The sequence below is a fragment of the Lepisma saccharinum genome, chromosome 25 (genome assembly GCF_977018435.1).
Source record: "Lepisma saccharinum chromosome 25, izLepSacc3.1, whole genome shotgun sequence".
NCBI lineage: Eukaryota > Metazoa > Arthropoda > Insecta > Zygentoma > Lepismatidae > Lepisma > Lepisma saccharinum.
In genome coordinates, this window is record NC_139253.1 from 23201532 (window position 1) to 23227173 (window position 25642).

The following is a 25642-nucleotide window of genomic DNA, read 5'->3' on the forward strand; positions in this document are numbered from 1 at the left end:
TTTCAAATACACTCCTATCTATATCATCCTTAGAAATATACATTACCATGTTATATCATTTTGTCTAAAAAAATGTAAGTAAAATATATTCAGTTCACATGCAAGAAAGAAGCCAAATTTATGGGAAATTATTACTGATGCAAAGAGTTAACCATAAAGGTGAAGCAATAAGTAAAAAAAGAAAGAGCATTGGGTTTAAAGTGAGACGTCATTTGCGGCAGCGTATCCCATACTACAAATTGGCCATTGTTTTACCTTACGTAATGAATCCTGTAACAACGCTGGATTTTCGTGTGGATTATTTTACTTCTATGAGTTTGCAATGCTTTCTGCATGCAGGTGGTTTTGTTTACAGAAGGTCTCATGGTTTGTGATTTGAACTTTAGTTGTATACAGTTATTTGTAGGGGAAGGGGAGGGTGCCAAAGTAAATGTTTATTATTTTACATGGATTCTGAGTATTGGTATTATTTGCTATCACTTATCAACCTTCCTACAGATTATGTTGAAATTCAGTTGGAAGTTTGGCAGAGCTGTAATTACATGTGATATCATTTTGAGAGATTCTTTTTGCACTAGTCATTTCCTTACTGACCTTCTGCATAGCAGAAGTAAGACCATTTGGAAAGAACAGTCTTAAGTTCAATCCCTATTGGGAAACAAAGTTTTATTGTTGACCCAGCATCATAAGGATACTTGGGGAGTATTTCAAATAGATAATAGTGGACTCTGGTTTAAAATGCCTCATAACATTGCTCCAGTAATTGATCACATTGCTCATGGAAAGCTGCTTGACTGACCTTGATCGTCAGAACCATTGTTCCACTGAGCTTAGTTTGAGTTTTAATTACATCGTTGGCTACCATTTGCAAAATCTATTCTTACTCATTACGATTGATTGAATTGCTTTATTTTACTTCGCTTCTTGTGCCACTTTTGGCTAATTTGCGAAGATGGAGTTGAGTGATGATATGATTAAATTGATGAATGGAGTATGGGGGATTTTGTGTCCTGTGTTCTGTCCATGAGTGTGATTTTTCCCTTTATCAGTTTCATTTCATCTCCATCCATACTTATCATTGTGGTTATCCAAAAGTTACTGAAAGTAACTTAAAATAAAACAAATATTAATGTACACTAGCCATTATGAATTTATTTGTGTTTTTCATCTAATTTTTATTTAAGATAAATGTTTCCTTCCATTTTACAGATTTGAGGAAACTATCCTTTAAACATAGAGGTGTAACAAGAAAGTTCAAAAAGAGTGATGTTTTGAAAGAATATACAGATTTCACTGATGCATTGTATGCTCCACAACTCAGATTTGGAGAACAGGCTCGCAGGAGACATGAAAAGCTACATCTTAAGAGCAAATTCTTGACCCATTACAAAGGTATGTTAAAGTAATTCTTCAGATTATTATAATTTGAAATAATACAACAGTCATGAAATACTAAGCCATATATATAAATTAATTAACCACAATCTAAAATATTGATACATTTCATGTATCCATTTCTTTTGGTGTTATAAAATTTTTCATCAACACAAGCAGCAAAAGTAGTAGTTATGGCTATAAATTTAATCTCTAAGGAAAAACATTCTTGTTCAGATAAAGTGGCACATACTTCAACTGTACAACCTTACAAAATATAGATAGGGCATAATTTACACCACATGCCATCATTTCGCTAAGTAATTAAGTTCAGTTTTGGTAAGTACTTACTGTTTTCCTCTAGCTTTCAACACATCATGTGGCTTCATCAGGAGATAAGACAAGAATAGTTAAAGTTTAAAACATGTGTAGGTAAGTTAGGTTAAAATGAATTATTTTCCTGTAGTTTATGGTTATTACAAGCATAAGAAAACAGTTTTTCTTTGTGACGTTTCAGGAGAACACACGCTCCTTTCATCAGACATTTATTTTCATTTTGAAATATGAAAATATGAGTCAAAATGAAAATAAATGTCTGATGAAAGGAGCGTGTGTTCTCCTGAAACGTCACAAAGAAAAACTGTTTTCTTATGCTTGTAATAACCGTAAACTACAGGAAAATAATTCTATAATGCAAGCAATGCGTACATACAAGAAAAACTAGGTTAAAATGATAGAAGACAACGCAGTGCCCTGTTACTCCTTCCTACTCCATCTCTGGCTGGCAACTTACTTATAAAATGTGCCACCTTATGTGAACAGGGGTGTACTTAAAATATAAACTCAGCGATAACCTTTCATAACACTTAATTAAACTTAGTAATTCTCTTCAAATACAGCGACACAAGGAAAAATTCTGTGCTTAATGTGAAAATAAATCAAAATGCTTTGTTTCTGGAACTAAGCCATCAATCCCAAGTAACCAAAAGTAGTTGGCCCCCAACAGTACTGAAAATGATTGCCCCAATGTAAAAATATACCATTGGGCAATGGTAATTTTGACCGTGGTTCCAACGTTGACCCAACGTGTGGTTTTTACGTTGGGCCAACATATGGTTTTACATTGGCTCAACGTACTGAAAACTAAAGAATGGATAGGTTTGTGTTCTGATATATACATAATTTATTGTGAGGCCAAATGTAAACAATAGTACAAATTATTTATGAAATTAATAAAAAATACACAGCACTTTCTCAGTCACATGGTATCATTGTTTTCAAGGCACCATACCTTCAAATGGTAGCACAAAAACCTTCTAGAGTTTACTTAGTTTTCCACCTTTCATGGAATTTAGTTTGAACATAACATTCGTTTAACCACCTTTGCAGTAATACATGTTAGAATGTTCTTGTTCTACTACAGCTAAAGAGACAACAATAAGCAATTCCCAACACATCTTTCATCCATGGCAGCTGACAAAGGACTGGTGAGTAACTGCAAGTTAAAAATACTTTCATTAAAAATATATTATATTTCCAGTATGTGCTGTGACTGAAATATTCAAAAAGAAACACTGTTGCATGACACTTATGTAACACTAGAATTTACAGCATACTCCCGAATATGAAAAGTTGTTTTTAAAACTGATTATGACTCACTTTTCTACTTTTCCATGGTTGGGCAAACATTGGCAACCACCGTTTGCCCAACGTAATACCAACGTCAATTGGTCAACCAACATAAAGCCAACCTTTCCCACGTAAAAAATGGCGTTGGCCCATTGGTGGTGGTTACTTGGGATGATATGCATTAGCAAGTCATATCATTTATAGTTTCCTGTCAAAATCCATACTTGGACACTTATCAGCATTCTAAATGAAACTAAATAAACAACTAGAACACCTGGTATTTTATTATATCAATAAGAAGAATAAGGAAGGAATAATAAGGAAGAACTTTATTGCAGAATATACAGGGGATGGACAAAAATATGGAAACAACATCTGCGAAGAAAAGCCGGAATGCTGTAGCTAATAAAGTGTAAGACCGCCTTTAGCTTCCAAAACGACCTGCAGTCTCCAAGAAATGGACAAATACAAGTCCTGGATGGTGGATAATGGATCTTGCACCATTCTTCTGCAAAACATGGTCACAATCCTTCTGTCTTTGTCACTCAGTGTACATTTTCGTCCATGCAGGTGTTTATCTGACGATGTCTTTCCGGACACACTATTATGTCATCATGATCTTGGATAGAGTCCCTCTTGATATACCAAATAACATGGCTACTTTGGTAACAGAGGTGCCTGCAAGGCAGGGACCAACAATTTGTCCTCTTTGAAACACTGTCAGCTCGGGCATGATTCAGTATCAACTGCACTGCATGCCATCTACAGTGCAACTGTCGACTCCTACCTGTCCGACAGGGTCCAATCTCATGGCGCAAAACAAAAGAATGTTGCACCACATCCGATTTCAAGTGGAAAAATTGTGTCGATATCACCCGTTCCGATGTCGTGGTGTTTCCATATTTTTGTCCATCCCCTGTAGCATTTAAGTTTATTCTTCTGTAAGGAAGTTCCATTTTTCCACCCTGAAATTTGCAGTAGAATTAATCCTTAACAAAGAAACAATGACCATTATAGTATGTATTATTGCTTTTCATGTCCTAATAATAATAATAATCATTCCAATATTGTCTCACAGGCTTAGGAATTTTGGAGAGTGAGAAGAAGTGGTTATCTGATGTGAAGGTGATAAAACATGAAAAGCCCAAACCAACAGATGAATTGTGTGTACGTGAAACACGGTGGACTCCAGCAAGATTGGCAAAAATTTATCAAGATTTCAAAGGTAAAGTAATATCTCTGGTCATAATAGATCTATTTGAATGTATATCATGTAATAAAACCTACTGATGTATAAGATGGAACTATCAGACCATTTTTTTAAAAAAATTTACAAGCAGAGTTAGTGAGTTTTTTTACTTATTAGGGAGCTTTCAGACCAAAGCGACAAGCTGCAGTTGACAAGCATCAGGCGACAAGTGACATGTGGATTACACAGCAAGGTGGCAAGTGACAAGCGACATGGACTCCTGCAGTAAAAAGCAAGACATTCACCTTGCATACATGAGCAACAGACTGAGGCGACATGATGCATATAATTGAGAAAAAAGACCCAGTCCAAGCAACATGTGAAGCTTCTTGTGTCACTTCTGTTCGGAAGGTTACATTTATTTCTGATTGTTGATTTCCAAGTGACACGTGTGTCTGTCGCTTCTGTCTGATATCTCCCTTAGATGCTGCCACTTGTCAGCTACTCTTCAAACTATGATTATCACAGTTGGCAAGTTACAGGATAACCACTTTTAAGGTTTAATTTGACTGTCCCTTGTATATTCTTCAAAAAATTATCCAGCCACTCATAGACTTACTTGTAATAACGAAGAATTTGTCTAGCCTTTGCAATTGTCCAGTATGTTATACACTGTAATTTGCATAGTAATTGCAGTTTGTTTTCAGTATTGATTTTATGTTGCTTTCTGTCACTTTTGGCTAATCACAATGCCATAGTTATTTACGCAATACTTTGCTTGCTTACTGTAGCTATGTCATGTCTATTACTATATTTGTCACAGTTTCTAAAATATATTGCATTAAAAAAGAATTTGCATGCTTACTATTTTTCTTCATTCCATTACATCCTGCGAACCAAATGCCAGAAAATGCAAGCAACACTGTACATACATTTTCAAAATTTCTTGCACAGTTTTAAAAATCTCCAAATAACTGGTGGAACAGTTTTCATCCAGAATATGGGTGAACCAATTCATTTACAATTACAGCATACCAAAATATGATTTGATTCATCCATGTTCTAGAGGAAATAATTTTGTTTCTATGACAATCGTAAAATACAAGGGTCGTTCAAGGTTGACCGGGACTTTTATTTCTGCAGAGGAAATAGGTAGCAGAAGAAACACCAAACTATGTCAGTTTTTCAAAGTATTCTCCGTGCGCGCCGAGGCACCGTTGTCATCGTTCTGGCAGCTCCCGAATTCCTTTGGCGTAGCAAGAACTTGGTTGTTGTCGTAGCCACTGGAGGACATCGCTCCGCAGTGCTTCGTCTGTCATGAATTTCTTCCCTCCCAGATGGTCTTTAAGGGGTGCAAACAAATGATAATCACTGGGGGCTAAATCCGGACTGTAGGGGGGATGGGGCAGAACTTCCCAGCGCATGTCGGCCAGAGTTGTTGTTGTCACATTGGCCGTGTGAGGGCGGGCATTGTCATGGAGAAGAATGACATTTCCAGACAACATCCCAGGTCTTTTCTTGCGAATGGACTTTCGTACAGCACCACTCAACAATGTGGAGTAATACTGGGCATTAATCGTGCTCCCTTTGTCCAGAAAATCCACATGGATAACGCCCTTCATGTCCCAGAAGACACTTGCCATGATCTTTCCAGCGGACGGCTGCGTTTTGCTTTCCTTGGGGGGCGGGGAACCTTTATGCTGCCACTCCATGCTGCGTCTTTTGGTCTCTGGGGTTGAATTGTACAACCATGTTTCATCACAAGTGATGATGGATTGCAACAATTCATCACCTTCTGTTCGAAACCGATTCAGAAGCTGTTCACAGACCGTCCTGCATGTCCACTTCTGATCGAATGTCAGCTGGCGGGGAACCCACCTTGCACAAATTTTGCGGAAGCGTAAGTGGTCGTGAATGATTGTCTCAACACTCCCGACACTGATATTCACCTCGGCAGCAATATCCCATACTGTTACTCGCCGGTTCTCAAGAATCATTTGCTCAACACGTGCGATATTCACTGGTGTGACTGCAGTCGGGCGAATGTGTCCATGCGCTTCATTTGTCACCAGCTCCCGTCCTTCGCGAAACTGCTCACACCATTCGTACACTCTTGTCCGCGACATCATTTGTTCACCATACTGTGCTTGCAATCGTCTGAAAATCTCAGCTGGTTTCACTTTCTCCTTCACGAGAAATTTGATTACACACCGCTGCTCCACAGCCACAGACACACTGCTTGCCGCCATGTTCGCTGCAACTGCTGCGCATGCATGAAATACGTCATGTCGGGCGCTAGTTACTCGCAAAGGAATACATTACGTCACCTGCACGTTTCATCATGATCCGGCTATTCATCGATTTTTTACGTACGAAAATCCTGGTCAACCTTGAACGACCCTTGTAGATTTATCATTCTTGTTGGACCTAGTTGCATTGTTGTTTGTATGCATGTTCTTTATATGGAGGAAAAATTATTTAGCACTTTGTGACTTACTCAAGATTTGCATGTCTAGATAATGTTGTTTGCAATATAGTACCATAATGTGATTGATTCTCTGATGTCATTGCAGAGAAAAATAAAAAAAGCTTACAATTACTAACATAGATTTAAACCATAGGGAAATACACAAATAAATGTTTTCTGAACAGTTCCATTAAATTGTTATGTCCTGAATGGATCCTTTGTGCTGCACTCATCCAGTTTACTTGATTTTTTAGTAACAAGTGTAGAGCAATATTTTTCTTGAATAAATGTGAAGGATTATTTCAGGAAAACTGAAAATTGTCAATCATTGTATTAAAAATTTCCAACTACAGTTAGAAGCAGCATTCATTTCCCTATTCACTGTTAATAATACCATAAATTAGTAAATAAATATTGGGAAATTTAAAATATATTGTCATGGCTAAAATTCCAGGTTCAAGGGTCAAGATTTAAAAAAAATTAAGGCTAAAAATAACATTTTTTAACGGTAATAACTGTGCCAGCTCAGTGCCAAGCATGTTAACTGGTTGGCTTTCAATCTGGTCACCAAAGTTCTTGGGTGTGAATCCCAACCTGGGATGAATGTTCTTTGTGAGTGTCCCTTCATCAATTTCATCTAATCATCGTGATTACTCAAAATGTGCCATGGAAGTGGCAGAAAATACAAAGCACTTCACATACCATAAGAAAGACAGAGGAATCTTATTATTTATACAAAATAATATTTAAGGAAATTAAAATATCTTCAAAGAACTTCTGACTACAACAGTGCCTGCTGCTACCGACATGAAGGTGAATAATTAATAATATGTGTGATCGATGAGTCAATGGCCAGCAAATTTCAGTAAGATTAGATATCTTGGACTTTACGCCATCACATGGTTTGATATGTCTACTGGATCTTATAAAGTACAAGCGACATTTACAAAACAAGAATTGATGTTTTTTTCTTCTTTTTCTTAATTTTTGCAATAAATATTTTCAAGAATACCCTCTACTTCCTAGGTAAAAGTAAAAGCAAAATAACGTTGATAACCATACATGAACATCTTTTTTGAATGTCTCAATTTTATGTGTTTTGAATTTGTGGTGTATTCTGAAAACTTAACCTAGTTTACTGCAACAATTCTTATTTATTGTACATATTTATTGTAAAGCATTGCTGCCATGCAAATAAAACAAAAATGAAAGTCAAATATCTTCAAATTTTGCGGCAATTTATATATATATGGGATAAAGTTGGTTTTATCGGCAATAAACCAGATAACGTGGGAGAACATGCCACGGCAAGGTACTTCAATTTTCAATGTATATGATGAAAATTCATGCAGAATTCTTGGTGCCAATAATTCCTGGGGTTCAAGGAATTACTGTTCAGTAGACTCTCTGATGAATGATGAACCAATGAAATAATTTATGGAATATGCACAATGAAAAATATCTATACCTAAGGTTTGAACTGAAGACACTTGGCTTTAGAGCGTATTATGCTAACTGCTCCACTGCAAAGGCTGGTATTCTCAAATCAAGTAAATATGTGCTTAACACATATGCTTTCAATTTTTATTTCAGCTTACAGAGAGGGCGAAACAGAAGTTCTGAAACCACTTGCTTTGATCACCAGGTTCCACAAGCCTCTTCCCCACCCTCCTACACCTTCAGTTGATGCGATACCGGACTGGGAGGAAGATTTCTATCAGGCGTGTGTGCTGCTACAGAAAGTTATTAAAGGAAGGGCTGTACAAGTTACAGTATGTATATAACTATAACCGAAGTGTATTTTATGTAATTATTAGTTTTTTATTATGATAGTTCACATTTAAATTAAGGTGAATTTACATTTTGTTTATTCAGTGGCTGAAATTCTTTAATTTGTTCAACGTTTTCATGTACTATATTGTGGCTTTTTGCAAAAGATGTATGTGTAGTACATTGAGCAAATGAAAGATTTTCAGACACTGAAGAATTTAGAATTTTTAACCTTAAGCAGATGGAACCTTTTAATGATGTAATACTCAATGGGAGATTTTCAGGCATGCACTTTTTAAGGTGATGAAGAAAAGAAAGTTCTTGTAGAGAGTTAACAATTTGCTTTTAACAATTAACACATTGCTATTACAATTAGTTATCTGGAAAGTGCTTCTGCAGGTGTATTACAAGTTGGCACTGTCATTTTGTAATTTTTCTCTGTGCTGATGCGAAAATACTAAATAATATCAATAACATTTTGAAATGTAGGAAGTGCCTGTTATATACATAATGTAAAGAATGTTTGCACGTAACACTCATACAGGTGAATGATGCCTATTTAAAGTTAATAGATAGTCCAGTGATGTGTTGGCTCAGTACCTACCAATTTCTTGGTGGAATGTTCATTGATAATCTTTGGTTTGGTTTTTGAAATGACCAAAAAATAAAAAAAACTCCATGAGTAAAAAAAACCGAAAAAGTTTCTAAATGCAAAGCAAGGTCACCATATAGAATTCACATGCCAAATTGTGGAAGTTATGGTGTTCTTGATTAAAACTTTTCATTTATTAGTTTTTGTTCTATTTTTGCAGTCAAGTGGTCTTTACTTTCTGGAATACCCTCATATATTCTCATGTCACTTACATCACTTGCTTGGAAGTCTTGGAATATTGTATTCACAATCATTTTGTGAATAAATTGTTTTTATCTTTCAGATGTATGAAGGGCGAAAGAGATGCCAAGAACTGATTGAAGAGCTGCGCAGTACTCATGCCTTGCAGGAAGCTGGTAGAAAATTGCGCACCAGAGAGAAGTTTGAAGTACTGAATGTCCAGAGAGAATATATAGCTTCATTGAGGAAGGTTAGTACTTTTATAATGGGATTTTTATGAGCAAAATATGCAAAATACACTTACAACCTAAAAATTTCATAAATATTCCCTAAAACATAAAAATGATGCCCTAACAACAAGATATGTTTGTAATTAACAATTATGATTTCTAATAGCCACAAGAGACACCCAGAACAGGACTTGAACTTGGAACCCTTAGTAGTGAGATCAAGATCATAAGTCGACAGGGTTGACGTGCTATCAGTTAAGACTCAGTCCATTTAATTGTAACAATACAGGGTAATTCAAAATGAATGGTGCAACTTTGCACAGTTATTATGACATTACTATTTATTACTTACGTGAAATTTAAAAGATTTCGTAATTCCGCGTTGCACAATTTAATGGTTCAATCCTATTAATTTCGAAGATCCACTGTCTTCATTCACAAAAGGGTACGGCGTTTGAAGCGGAGATGGTACCGCGTCAGTACATTGTTTGTTCCCGGGCGGCGGTGGTTGCGATTTTTCCCGTTCGGCAGCACTGGCGCGCACATCTTGGTTTGCGTCGTCTGCTTCCTGTTGTCCGGTGGCGTTGCCAGTTGGGGGTTGGGGGGCTGGGCCGTGTTGCTCGGTAATGTGCCGTTCCTGTTCCCCACGTGGCTGGAGGGGGGTCGAGTATGTGTATAGCATCTTTTCTTTTTCAGGTCGGGGATCTTTCTGAGGACAGGGTGCCAAGTTGGGTGTGCTTGTCCATTGTCCAGGTTTAGTGCTGGTTTCTGCTGGATGATAGCATGGGTTTCTTTGATGGTGTTTTCTATGACAGAGCCGGTTGGGTGAAGTATGGATATGGAGGAGATGGTGTGGTTAGTGGAGTGGAGGTGTTGGGAGAGGCCTGATTTAGGTGTGTCGTTTTTGGAATCTTTTACATGTTCGTTAATCCGTTCTTGGATGGTGCGGATGGTTCTGCCAATGTAGGTGTTGTGGCATTGGCATGTGGTCTTGTAGACACCGGGGGATGCAAGTTTGGGTAGGTAGTATCTCTTGAAGTTGGATAGTGCCCTTCCGATTTGGGATATGGGTTTGTGTGCTACTCGGATGTTGAAGGGTTTGAGGGCCTTGGCAAATTTTCCAGATGTGGTGGGGTGGTATGGAAAGGCGATCCATTTGGGTTTAGGATTTTGGTTCGGGTTATCTCTGTTTTTTGGATGTCTGAACTGGGTTTCTGTTTTTGCGCACCACATGGATAGTTGGCGCTCGGTGTAACCGTTGTTTAGGCCTATTTCCGTTACGCACGCTATTTCATCTTGCAGGTCATCTTCTGTGCAGCTGTGTGTGAAGGCTCTTCTGTAAAAGTTCATCCATACTCCAGCTTTCTGTTTTGGTGGGTGGTTGGATTTTGCATGGATATACTGGGTGCCCGAACCTGGTTTTCTGTATACGGATGTGACGAACTTGTCTTGGAGTCGTCGGATGCTGAGGTCGAGAAAGTTGAAGTGGCCATTTTGTTCCCTTACATCCCAACATAAACTTCACCGTTGAAAGGGAACAACACCTCCACTCCACTAACCACACCATCTCCTCCATATCCATACTTCACCCAACCGGCTCTGTCATAGAAAACACCATCAAAGAAACCCATGCTATCATCCAGCAGAAACCAGCACTAAACCTGGACAATGGACAAGCACACCCAACTTGGCACCCTGTCCTCAGAAAGATCCCCGACCTGAAAAAGAAAAGATGCTATACACATACTCGACCCCCCTCCAGCCACGTGGGGAACAGGAACGGCACATTACCGAGCAACACGGCCCAGCCCCCCAACCCCCAACTGGCAACGCCACCGGACAACAGGAAGCAGACGACGCAAACCAAGATGTGCGCGCCAGTGCTGCCGAACGGGAAAAATCGCAACCACCGCCGCCCGGGAACAAACAATGTACTGACGCGGTACCATCTCCGCTTCAAACGCCGTACCCTTTTGTGAATGAAGACAGTGGATCTTCGAAATTAATAGGATTGAACCATTAAATTGTGCAACGCGGAATTACGAAATCTTTTAAATTTCACGTAAGTAATTTTAAACCGCGTTTACCGCAACCACCATGAATTACTATTTATGATAGAAAATCAGGCAAGGCATCAATATAAAGAAAAAGCTCTGGAAGTTTTATTCCCACTTAGCAGGCTTGTTCTGCTTAGCCAATTCTGCACCAGGATCGCCAGTGTCGCAAGATGGCTAATGACCAGTAGAAGGCAAATTGTGTGTTGCTGCTATCGAGAACTGATTCAATCACAATGGTGCAAAGACATTTCTGCATGTGTTTCGGTAGTAATGCATATGTTTCACCCTTCTGAAAGATTTTCCAAAGTTACAACTGTGATTTGTTAGTGCCTTCGAAACTGTTGACAATGGCTTGCTGTCTCGTGCATAGCAAGTACTCGATTATTGCAATGTGCCACCATAATCGTAACTCCAGGGTGTGGAGCCACGAATTCGCAAACACTCTGCTCCTTGCTTTGGCTAGTCAATTGGAACCACGAGTTCTCACCCAGGGATCGGGATTAAGGCGATCTCCAATCTTCCAGGAAGGTAACCAACGAATTGCAGAAAATCACGTCAAATAAAATTCAAATATTTTATAATTTAAATGTCCAAAAACTTTAATCACGTATCACGCGCGTACATACTTATTCGCACAAGCTAAAAATATAGTATGTTGGGTCCTGCTCACTCGAAGGGAGTGATTAGTAAAATTTGTCACGACGGAATACGTTAACAGCAAGACCTCAATTGCTTACCCAGCCACGAGGCACAGCATAACAGTTTGTTCTTTCTTACAATGCTACAAACTCATACCATAAAAATAACACAAGAAACGCTGATAATGTATATGTCAGATTAATGCTATTTAGCGATAGTGAGCTTTGGTTAAGGTTGGCAACAATTAAGAATGCCAACGTGGAACTTTTGACGTCGCCATATACACGTAGCGTCATTCCCCACTCCTAAAATAAACAGCCAATAGGATAACATTAAATTATTGAAAGCGAGAGGGAATTGCTTTGCTATAATGTTATAATATTAAACTAGGACAAGAAATAACGAAACTGATTTATAAAATAATTAATATTTGCCCTTGCACATAAAATGATTAAATGAAGATTTAGTTTACGGATATATAACAAAGACTAAATTACTCATTCTTGTCTATTGTTGTGAGATATTGGTATTAGGAAGAAATGTATTTAACTTGTGCTTAAATAACAACATTTGTGTGAAAGATAGAAATAATCCGAGCATTGGCATGCACAGACCCTCTGATTAGGAGTGGAGGGGGGGGGGGGGGGGGCAAAAGCCTTGATGAAAGTTCAGTCAGAAAAGAAAAACCTCATATTGTCTCACTGTTTTAGTTTCATTGCACTGATGGGTAAATGCATATTATATTGATTTAATACGACACAAAAAATTTCATGGGGCGCCCTTCCTCTTTTACAATTTTCTTTAATATAGATCATTCGGTGTCCAGGGCCAACTGCCGCCATCCCCTAGCTATTGCTCTGAACTTGACAAGACTGTAAGAAAAGGAAACAATGGAAGCGAAGCGAACAAAAAATTTTTACGAAATGTATTTTTATTTCTATAAAATTTGATATCGAGGGTGGCAATTGCCCCTTTGTGCCCCCTGCAGGTGCTCTTGGCCATCTGGAAGAAATAATGCAAGACAGACATGAAAACTAATTCCATCTTGCGTATCCTTTTGTCCTGCTACTCTTAGATTCTACGAGTTTTGCTTTGTTTTTACCTCAATGTTTGCCCCCTTGCCACCCTAGATTTGATTTCCATTCAAGGTTTGGGAGGCGCAATGCCCATTGTCGCCCTGTGGTTGCGCAACTGCACCCCCTTCTTTTCTCTCTATTGATGATGCCTTGTATCATACATAGTAACATCATAATCACTGTGTAAAGTTGCACCATTCATTTTGAATTACCCTGTATTTATGTTGTCATATGAGTTAAAAGAAAAAGAAATTTAAAAAATATGTTAAATATACCTGAAGAAAGCCAACACTTACCTTTAGTCTTTACTTACCACCCACCATCCAGAAGCATTTAGCTACTCAAATAATTATATCATTTATTTTAAATCCCTACATCAATCAATTTTTTTTTGTGTGTGTATAGTGCAATATGTATATATCCCATAATATTGTTTTTAATGTTTTTCTTTAAATTGAAGAGTCAGAAGGGAAAAAACCCAGGTAGGTCAACTTTCATCAAACTACAGAAAAATAAACGTTTAATTGCAAAACCTTACTGAACATGTAAATGGAAAGGTACAAAAAACATATGCTTCAAATGTATGGAACAAAAGAAAGCATGTTGTAAATTCCAGTACAGCATCCAAATGACAGGAAATGACACCACTACTTCTCTAAAGAAAATTGACTTCTTTTTCTTCCCTCTACCCTTCAATTGTTTTTATGTATCAACCTTACTAGACAAAGAAGGGTAGATTTTGTTGATTTTTTCAACATGCAAATTTATGGAGGCGGGGGTTTCTGAAATAAACCATTCAATTAAGATTAAGTTTAGATTTAATATAAGGTATATCTTATAAAATGACAGAAATTGTGTGTAAATTTTTATCTTAATCTGCCTGTTGAATATACAGTAAAACCTCGTTAATCTGGACTAATGAGGGGGATAAGTTGACCTGTTTAACGAAAGTACGGATTAACTGAAATAACCTAAAAGAACAGTAGAAAGTGCAATAGAACTCCGTTTATAGCAACAAAACAAGTTTATTATGGTATATTTACACTATACAGTACAGTAAATTGTAAAGCAATACGTACTGTGCATACAATGTAGTACGTACGTACGCGATATGCATATTATTCGAATATGCAATAGGACGAATGCGATTGTTAACTTCTAGCCACATTCAAAACCTTGCATTCTGCCTTTTTTTGCCTTTTGCCTTTCCTGTCCGGATTAAGTGAAGTTCGGCTTATCGGGGTCCGGATTAACAAAGTTTTTACTGTAATTAGGCCAGATGTCACTTGTATTCCATTGCTTGACTTCATCAATGGCTGGTGTTGTTGAACTTGGTTTCTCTGCTGATATTATGACCTGCCTTTTGTAGCAGGGTCTCTACCAGTCAAGAAAGTCAAGAAATCAACAGGTAGGTCAAGAAAGTCAAGAGATAGTCTACAATATGCTTGTGGTCAAGATTTTTTGCTATTTTTTACAGTATAGTGAATTTACATTGTTATATACCTGCTCTGGGACTTGATAAAATTGAATATTTGGAAATCTAAAATTGTATTGAGTTGTGGTTAAGATTTGTTCACTTTGTTTCTTAAAAATTATATTCTTGTATGCGTGCAGTTTTGTAAAAGTATTAAATAAAGTAATGTGGCCATTCCCCATCCAGGATGAAGTCTGAAGCGTTAATAATTAAACTAACTCACTAACTAACTAACTAACTCTCTAGCCATCTTAAACCCGAAGGTTCGTGGCTGCAGCAACACAGGCCTTCCATCTGTCCCTATCTTGAGCAAGATCTATATACTCTTTTCCATCCCTACCGATTTCCTTTAGGTCCATCTCAACGTTGTCCCTCCATCTTCGTCTTGGTCTCCCTACAGGTCTCTTACCATCAGGTTTCCCAACAAGAATCCTGTGAACTCCTCTTTCCTCTCCCATTCTTGCCACATGGCTTGCCCACCTAAGTCTTCTTGATTTAATTATTCTAATAATATCTGGACATGAATACAAATTATGTAGTTCTAAATTATGTAACCTTCTCCACTCACCTGTCTCCTCATCCCTTTTAGGTCCAAATATTTTCCTAAGGAGTTAATAATTAAAGCAAGTCTAAATCTCTTGTTAAAGTACAGCTTCAGTTTTCATCTTAACTGGCCTTGTAGTAGGGTTTTTTCATTGAATCAAAATATTTATGTTCGTAATTACCAACTATACGTAAGTAGGGGGTGATTAAATGAATGTTAAGAAAAGGGGGGAAAAGGTCAAGAAAAAGTCAAGAATTTTGGATTTGTTGTTTTGGTAGACACCCTGAGTAGGGTAATGAAATGTGATTTGTGAAGTAGGTTTACTGTTGATAGCTTTGGTATGAATGGTCGGGGGTTTGATACCTAGAGGGAGGTTCAAAAATGTCATTGTTGACCCAGCATCGCGAGGACATCTGGGGGTACTACTTGTAAAGAAGTTGCAGGACCCAGTCTAGACATACAGAAAGCAGCAGTGATGTGACATGATGCACTGATAAGCCACCTGTCTCTTAAAGTTCTGTTGCTCCAGTTTAAGAATATCATATATGAAGTTGAGTTATATTGAGAAAGGTGATTTTAGTCAGTATCCCTTGTAATGTCATTTGATTTTACTGTTTGTGCATTTTTAATATTTTACATTGTCTTATAGAATGAACAGTTAAGTGAAGTGATGAGCAATATCGAAGGTGAAACAATAGGAGAGATGCTGGACTTCTTAACCAAGGAGTTGGTGAGGCTGCAGGAAGAACGGAGAATCCATGCAATGGCCTTGGTAGCAGAAAGAGAGCGTCAAGCACGTGAAGCAATGGAAGCTGGCAGAAGGCAGGCGGAAGAAAGGGAAAGGAGAGAGAATGATGAAATATTCAAGCACGTTAGTATTTTGTTATTACTAGAGCCCGGAAGTTTGGCAAAATGCCTCTTTTTATCTATTGCATATATTGATAAAATTTTTCCGGATATACGTTTTTTTATGTGGTTTCGAATGTTTTAGAAGCCTTTTCATTTTGCCTATTTTGCCTATTTGAGACCCCAGTGCCTATTTTTAATTATAATGCCTTTTTTGCCTTTTTCAATGAAATTTGACAATTTTTTTTTTTTAAAAAATGTGTGTATATAAATTGTTTTTCCCCCAGAAAACGTTGTTGGCATTTATTTTTCTTCCGTTTACTATGTGAATAATTTTCGCCTTATTTAAGTAATATTAAACTCAGGTATGTTTCAACATTGCTGAAGGAGAAAAGTGTGAGGAAAAAGTATTTCATGCTGAGTTAGGATATTGCCTTTTGGTTAACATTTCCTTGTGCATGATTGACTGCTGAAAATCTGTTGCTGAACACCTGCACATTTTCGACAGACGGTACTATTCTTCTCTGCAAGATATGTGAAAAAACAATCAACCATGAGAAAAAATACTTTATATCTCAGCATGCGTCAACAGCAAAACATAAACTGCAGCTGCTAAAATGATCGGACAGAAGAAGATATCACTAATTTCAACAGTGGGCACTTCATCCAACAGGCAATCTCAGTTGTCTCTTGAACTGTGCAAAGCTTTCATGGAAGCAGGAATACCTTTCTGGAAAGTGGAAAACAAGTCACTGAGGAAATTCCTGGAGAAATACACTACAGAAACGGTGCCGTCGGAATCTAAGCTGCGGAAAACATATTTAAGCGTCTGCTACAAAGAAGCTCTGCGAAGAACTCGTGCTGAAGTTGTTGTAAAGATGATCTGGATTTCAATAGATGAAAGTACTAACGGTATGGGACGCTACATAGCCAACGTCATCGTAGGAACTATGGAACCAACATGCGGAGAATCCTCGTCATTTCTTCTCACGTCAGAACAACTAGAGAGAGCCAATGGTTCGTCAATAGCTCAGTTATTCTCAAATTCCCTACTTCTGCTCTGGCCAGATGGTGTACAGTGATGCAGCTCCCTATATGAAGAAGGCTGCCATAGCATTGAAAATTCTCTTCCCGAACATGCTTCATATCACATGTGTAGTTCACGCAATGCACAGAATCGCCGAAGAAGTTAGAGTGTTGCACCCAGAAATGGATAGGTTGATTTCGAACACAAAGAAGATATTTCTGAAATCTCCCTCTCGAACCCGAAAATTTCAGGAAGTTGCACCTGAACTTAGTTTACCTCCGCAACCAGTCTTGACGAGATGGGGAACCTGGATATCAGCAGCTTATATTATCCTAACAACCTTGAAAAAATAGTGAGGTGATCGATGCTCTTCCAGAAAATGAAGCGGCTTCAATTCGTGAAGTGAAAAAAATTCCTGTGCTATTCAGAACTGAAGAATGAACTGTTGTTTATTTTTGCACATTATGGTGCATTGCCAGAGACAATTACAAAGCTAGAAGCTGTTGCGGAAAAGTGCAAACAGGTAGTGAGTGCAAAGGAGGACTTAAAACAATTGAAAACAATATGTGATATTCTAAAAGGTGAAAATGCTGTTACCGAAACTAGTCCAGCTTGTTTTATGTATGCCCCAATAACTTCTGTCGAAGTAGAAAGATCATTTTCTATTATGAAAAACATTCTCTCTGACAGATGACTATCAATGAATGTTGAGAACTTAAAAAAACACCTTGTAGTTATGTGCAATCAAGACGGAGAAAATTGAAATGCTCTTCCCAATGTAGATTTTAACATTTTGCCAGAAATTATAGATAAAAGTAAGTGACTTCCAAATGTGCCTTTTTTCGGTTCATGTTGCCTTTTTTTTTCATTTTTAGTGCCTATTTCCCACATTATAAATGCCTTTTTGCCTGCCTATTTTAACGAAAATAAATGCCTGAACTTCCGGGCTCTAGTTATTACTTTTTTAACATTATTTCTTTTGTGTAGAACCATCATAGAAACTCTGGTTGGCAAATCGTTAAGAAAAATGTGGGAACCGCCTGCATCGCAGCACAAGTCCTTAGAACAGACATTGTGCTGCATTTAAAAATAAGAGACTTCAAGGGAATTAGTTACATTTTCACATAAGGTGCACATTCATTTCCGTTCTGTTAAAATTAGCGATGGCCAAATCCAGATAAAATCTTATCTGGATATCAGATAATTTTTCTATCCTGATATTGGATATTCTCATATCCACATTATCTGGATATCTGAATTGTCTGGATAACTGAATTATGTTATTATTATTATTTCTTATCTCAATAGGGTTACAATTAAGCCATACAACATTTCATTGATGCCACAAAGGAATTATCTGGCTTTTCAAATACGAGTATATACAGAAAGAAAAGCATTGAATGAGTAGAGTTTGTCATAGAAAGTTGATGTTTAATTTATTTTGATGAAAATGGCAAGGACTTTCACAGGAAGTAAAATTTTTGACATTCCACCTTCATACAAATGCAATTAGATTTGTGTGGACTTTTATTTCCCGCAAGAATGCAGGACCAGCAAAAAATTCTAAATATACAAATGGAAGAAGACACCATGTGGAACTGAACATTTTATGAACAACACAGGTAATGTGTACCAGGGGTTGATAGGGAAGTGCCAAAAAAATCATTAAAAAAGTATTGTTCTACGTGCGTGTAGAACAAAGGCATGCAGGTAGTCACAAAAGGTTACATTGACAAAGAAAAAGGAAGTCATAGCAACTACAAGATGAGTATTATCTTGCATCCCAAAAAGTGAGTCATCTGTCGAAGTACATTAAGACTAAATGGGAGTGGGAAGTACGGATGTTACTCGGTGTAAACAGCATTCTTATGTGAAAAAGCTGTTCTCCATGAGCAAACTGTCAGAGAATGCCACAGAAACATTTATGTCCTGATCGGGAATATGCCATCATTCTCCATGACAACATAACACTGCATATTTGCGGGGGAGAAAAGTTGTCATGACTTATGCCCCAACCCTCGTACATTATCTACAAATGATTGCTGATAATACCATGACCCAGGTTTATGTTGCAGTTTAATTGTTTTCAAATATGATGGAATTTGATCATTAGCAAAAGGGTGACCAAACACTGTAATAGCTTCAATCACCTGTATCAGACTTACATGTGTGTTTGAAGTTCACATTATGCTATTATATGCTAATCAGAAGTTTGTGTAATGTGATGTGAAAACATATTCATATTTTTGGGATACTTGTGATCAACATTTGATCAAGCAGAATATTGGAAATACTAAAACACCATTTGCCAAAACGTAATGTTTTTTAATGGAATTATATTTGGAGCATATACTATGACTAACATTTTATGGTATTTTATGTACATTATTTATTTATACATTTTTTCATCAACAGATTCTAAAGATTCACCACTCAACAGTGGATATGTTTCTTGAAGATGTAATAACAGATACATTAGATTGTACTGGGGAAGAAAATGCACATGCACATGTCAGAAAAGTTGCTAAGAAGATAGAGAGTACGGTTGAGGAAATGCATAAAAAGTAAGTACATTTATATTTTATATACATAACATGTGGGTAACATGTGAAACTTGTTCATGCACATTCAGAGGCTACAATGGGCTATACAGTGGAACCCCGATTTTACGTTCCCCACTTCTACATTTTCCCACATTATACATTCAATCTTCATGGTCCCAATAGAGCAAAATGCTTTAAAATTTTCTCCGATTTTACATTATCGTGCATTTTAAGTTTTTTTCAGCTTAGTCCCCTGAAAAACGTAAAATCGAGGTTCCACCGTATACAAAATAAAATTAGTTCTTGCTGAGCTACTGGAGCCTTTGTTCAATTAATTGACATAATATATTGGTGAAGTTTAACATATAATAAGACCAATTGCATATGGCAAATCCCAACACATTTTTGCTTTCTGACTATACCGACTAAGGTTTCTGACACTAAAATGGGGCATGTTCACCTTAGCCATACCAGATTTTACTCTCTATCCTGGAGGTCAGGTCCGGTTGACCAATGGGCAGAGAGATAAAGGTAGAGAACAGTACTGCTGAACATTACCCCATATTAACCAATAAAAGTTTTTATTTCTTCAAGAATAGTAACTTGATTAATACAGAAGCACATTAGAAAATTCAATACTAACTATACTTCAACTTTTCTTCGTACTAAGTACTTAATTTAATGTTCAATCTCTCACAATGGTAAGGATGATTACTAGAAGCACATATTTATGGTGAATAAGCGATCAATATTTCGTTACAAAAACTGGGCACATTTCAGAATCAAAAGGGGTATATAAAATGGCATTTCAGTGTTAAAATGGAGAATAAAACCTTAAATTTGATTTTAAAAACCACACTTATTACACAAATTCAAGATTTTCCTTATGATTGTACATTTATGTAGTTATCAGAGTATTAAGTTTATTTCAGGGAAGGAGTCAATTTTTGCTTCTCAAATATTTACAGTGCAATTAATCAATTTTCCGTGATTTGCATGACTGACAGAATGATTCAGACTTCAGAAAGCGTTGTGTTGGTAAATAAACTCTAAATTTCGTTTCAATATTTATTTCGCATTTTGCAGTTCATTTTACATCATTTTGTGACAAAATTGGTAGGAAAATACACCTCACACCTTTCAAAAACAAAGAAAGTGGACATTACAATGTGCCATTTCACATTTTGTGTATCCGTCAAAACTAAATATGCCTGCCTCTAATGATTACATGTAAGAACACACATCCATGCCCAGGTTGGGACTCGAATCTAGGACCTTCAGTGGTGAGATTGTTAGTAGAGTTTACAATGTTTTCAGTCACCTTGCAGCAGCTTGTCTTAGTGTGCATTTCCACCCAGATGACACTCAGCATGAAATAGTGCAGGGTAGAGTAACTTGATTTGTTTTTCTCATGCGAGGACAGCTGACAGACTAGAACAATTGCATGTCACGTGATCCGAAATGTTGGACTTGTATTTTTTTCTTTTGCATTCATTCTCTGCCACTTTTTGACTAATTGAGATAATAAGAATGAAAATGTATTTGGATGTTTGTACAACCACCATTCCAAAATAAAAAAATAAAATGGAAAAGACACTTACAAGTGACTTCTGTGCTTGTAAGTGCTTTTTCTTAAATTTAAGATGAGAATGAATGATGCCTAAATGAAATTTATGAAGGGACATGTTCAAGCTGAGACTAAAATTAAAAACCTTTGGTGGCACATTGTACGCTTAGTGGTGACTGAGAAAGTTGCTAAAATAGGGGTGTAAGGGGACCCTTCCAACGTAGTACACCCTGGACTAGAGTTTGCAGACTAACGAGGCTCTGGCATCTGGATCTAAGACCAGTATAATCCTCTGTAGGGGTGTGTGTTTGTTGTCCTGTTTTTTGTCCTTATGTGTGCTGAGTGCCTTTATAGCCTCAGTTTTTAACCCAAGTAAGAATATTTTAGTTATAGTAAGGGGCTGGACCCTGTATAATGTGAAGGGTGCAAAATAGCCTAGTGCTGACACACCCATAATTTCAAATTCAAATTCAAGAATAAGAAATTGGCTAAAAGAGTGTTGGAGGGGAATGCACCTTTATAGTTCTGTAATTACTAGAGAATGTTAAATATGTTCTAGAATTTTACAATGGATTATGATTTTTATTCATTACATTTTGAATTTTGATATTATTTCCCCCCCTCTTCAGGTCTGATATTTTGGGACAGAATGAACTTATAGCAGATACTGTTCATAACTTCATTATACCAGAAGTAGAGAAATTGATTGTGCGAAAGAAGATCAAACAGAAACAATCTGCTTACCTAAGAGCTGCACATAATGTAATTTATGATGAGGATGATGAAACCAATGAGGAACCTGAGCCACCGGAACCTTTTCCGCAAGAAAGTGATGAAGATGAAGAATCAGAGGAAAACTTGAAAAGTGAGACCAGTGCTCCAGTACCAGAACAACGAATTGAGTGTAGTGTAAATGTATTACAGCAAGAAATAAGCCAGGAAGCAGATGCAAGAACTTACAGTGATGAACCCACAGAACCAAAAGACCAACCTGAAAATTGAATTTTTTAATCAGAGAATCTGGCAATGTTAAGCATGCAATTGGCCACTAACCCTTTATACAAAGCATTAGTGTAAATGCATCTTCTGAACTGAAGAGTATATATACTTTGCTGACTGATCCAGGATACTCTCTTCCTGACAATATTTTATAACAATATAACTCCATATTAAATTTAAGGCCTGAGTGTGCACAACTTTTGGAGGAAGAACATTTGTTTTCAAATCATCCTCACGTACCAAAGGTTGATAATTTATAAACAGTATTTTTTTCTGTATAAGTAGAATATTATTTAATTTTAGGGAATATATTCGTATAAAAATGCATTAATTAATGTGCTGTTCATCTATTTAGAGTAAGTAGTACTGTTTAACCTTTTCTTTTTTCTGAGACACATACCAGTATCATACCATCACCAAGATTAATAATAATAATAATGATAAAAAAGAGTTGTGTTTTGTCTGCAACATGTTTCTGGAAATCCTGCCATACACTTGAGCAATTCCCACAGGAAGAAATACACGTTGATCACTTGTACACAAATAATTCTGCAAACCTCATTCTGTATTCAAATTTTATTTTGATAAATGTACCTATTAGGATAGCTTCAATGTAGCTGAATGGTTACACATTTGATTCTTAATGGTGCATCAAAAATTTAGTTGTTTACTCAACATCATGAAGATTGGGGCCTCAAAAGCCACAAAACGCCTGGCAGACCCTGGTCAAGACGTTGAGCCATGTAGTTTAGTACCTGTTAGGGATGAAATATTGAGAAAGCCGACTAAGTAAAATATATTTTTCCTTTGTGTACTGCTGCAGGCTATTCTCTGAGCGACAAGTTTCGAACTGTCAATGAACATTTGTCACTTTCGTAGGAGGGTTGAAGAGACTGTGTTGAGCCTTGAACCAAAGGAGGTGCATTTCCATGGATATGAAAAGTTCTTCTTTGTACTGTATTACCAAACTGCAATAACTTAGCATTAGGGGTGGGCAAGTTTAAGGAATTGCCTGCTGTCTTCCCAACCTTGGGTTAACTGTGAAGTGGCACCACATGTTGACTGACTTAAGGGTGGCTTATGACAGAGTAAAGCAACAAACATGACAACATCGTACCTAGGCCTAGATCCCTCCATCAGTTGTACTAGACAAGTCTACCTTTCATTGTGAGTATACCCTTCTCATTCAATGGGACTGTCCATTGCCACACTTTTCTGATGGCGTGCCAACACAAGTTGCCATAAGGGAATTTTATTCATCATTTCGCTGCCTGAAGCTTGGAATTGGAGCACAACGTTGTGTGCTATTTTCACAAAAGTGGACAGTTTTTAGACCAAATTGATAACAAAAATAGCCGTAAATTTAAAATATGACATTCTGATGAAGCTAATATATTATATTAGAGTGCAATGTTAGCAGGCTGGCTAACAGGTTAAATATGTTTATAGACAAAGAACGCTAAACTTAGTGTAATTTGGGCCCAGCTACATGCCCTGAAATTGCAAGAATTTGATTCCACCCTACATTGTATTCTTTCCTAGTTTGCAAGTATGTGGAATTAAACAGTGGGTGTTGGAATCTGAGAAACTCTCCAAATAATCCAGAAAACTGTGTTGTGTATACATGATACTTATTATTATATACTGTTCCCTCTTCAACAATTGAATGTATGCTTTCTTTGTATTAAGGAGACGTTTTCCACTTGTACTTTCCCCATCTTTTTTTTCTTAGCTACAACACTTTCAAAATTATAATTCCTGTAAATAAGAATGCCTTAGAACTTGAGATACATGAAACAGAAGTATTTAATAGCCTTTCTCCTTGTTAAATTCATATCTAAAATAGAGGATCATTTTTATTAATGATGTGAAAAACTTGTCAATTACTAACAACTACTATGAAAATAAAAGTACAGTTGTATAGATTCATTAGATATTATTTGTTAATGCATAATGCACCATCTTCCAAAAAAGGAATAACAATTCCTTGGCTTTTCCAGCCCATTCATGGTGCTTTAACATGCTTTTAACCAGGTTTAAGTGCTACACTGAACTTGCTATTCAAGAGAATAACATTTCTTCAAAACTGGTGAAAATAAATTATGAGTAACTACAAAGAAATGTTTATCGAATATCCCCAATCAAGAAAAAAGTGAAATTTACTTTTATTCCCATATCCTGGCAAGCACAAAAAGCATTCAAGTTTCCTTGACTTTTCCAGGTTTTTGTTGTTTTTTTAAAAATGCCTCAACTTTTCCAGGTCTTGTGTGAATTTACAAAATTCCTGAATTTTTTCAGGTTTTCTAGGTCAGTGGGAATCTTGTATTCATGTTACACATTACTCATCTCAAAAAGAACATTGCAAGTCACTTGTCTATCTTAATCAGTCTCATTTGGAATAAAGCACTTCTATTGCATGCATTGTATGTCGACTATTACGCTTAATTACGAAAGAAACAAGGAAACCATGCCAGTTGAAACATAGCCAGGAAAACAAAAAAAAATTGATTATTTTGATGACACAATCAAAAATGCAAAAAAACAGGAGCCACAAACTTCATGAAGAAGACAACACATTTTACCTTCTACATGTGTGTGTACTGTTGTCTTCCTCTCATTTTGTAAGGGACATCACTATTACCGTGCGTCCATTTCGATCTGCAGCCGAGAGATCGGGAGAAGCGTGGCGGGCGGCGCTGACTGAGAAGCCGACATTTGCGGCCTGTAATGCCCGCTTATTTTTATAGACATATGCAGACATTTATATAAATATTGCAAAACGATCACTAACCTGTGTTATAACACACAAAAGTTCTTCTGTAATTCATCCAAGTTCTGCTCTTATATACACAAATAAATACGCTATAGAAACGATGTTAAGAGCCACAGATAAAAAAGCATTTTAATCATGGTTTTGATCAGTAACGTCCTGCTTAAGTTTATATCCTTGAAAGAGTTTTGTGGCGATGGGAATCGTTTGGAGGTTTCGAATGTGCAACACTGTATCAGGATTACACTGCAGACGAAACCGATAAAAGTGGTTTTCGTGAGCTTCCTCGCAATCCGAAATATCCGAGCTCGAGTTTTTTGTTCCTTCGCGACTAGATGAAGACAGAGTTGTAAATATAGTGGCGAGCAATGTAAACCAAGAGCGTGTTAATTTCGTACTGTGCGCAAGTGTGTTATTCTTGGTTACTTGAAGTTACTTGTTTGTGTTATTGTAGTGTGTATGTGTGACGTGTCAGTGAGACGATTGGAATGCCAGCAGCAAGATTCACGTTAGAACAAAGATTTTTATGTATGACACGTACCTACGTGAAAACAAACTCGTGTAGAGACGTGTGTAGGTAATTTGTACAGAAATTTCCATGCGTTTCAA

General features: G+C 37.0%; 1 protein-coding gene across 1 annotated transcript in view; it reads left to right on the plus strand.

Annotated features, from left to right (window-relative positions):
* The window catches only part of LOC145978896 (cilia- and flagella-associated protein 91-like), a 49278-nt gene extending 26680 nt beyond the window's left edge, over positions 1 to 22598 (plus strand). The window contains exons 8-14 of the mRNA XM_083111837.1: positions 1210 to 1392; positions 4082 to 4228; positions 8253 to 8431; positions 9365 to 9511; positions 15931 to 16152; positions 19570 to 19718; positions 21894 to 22598. Coding sequence (XP_082967963.1) covers positions 1210 to 1392; positions 4082 to 4228; positions 8253 to 8431; positions 9365 to 9511; positions 15931 to 16152; positions 19570 to 19718; positions 21894 to 22266 — 1400 coding nt within the window. The 3' untranslated portion in view covers positions 22267 to 22598. The remainder of the gene's footprint in view (positions 1 to 1209; positions 1393 to 4081; positions 4229 to 8252; positions 8432 to 9364; positions 9512 to 15930; positions 16153 to 19569; positions 19719 to 21893) is intronic.
* Positions 22599 to 25642: the final 3044 nt, after the last annotated feature.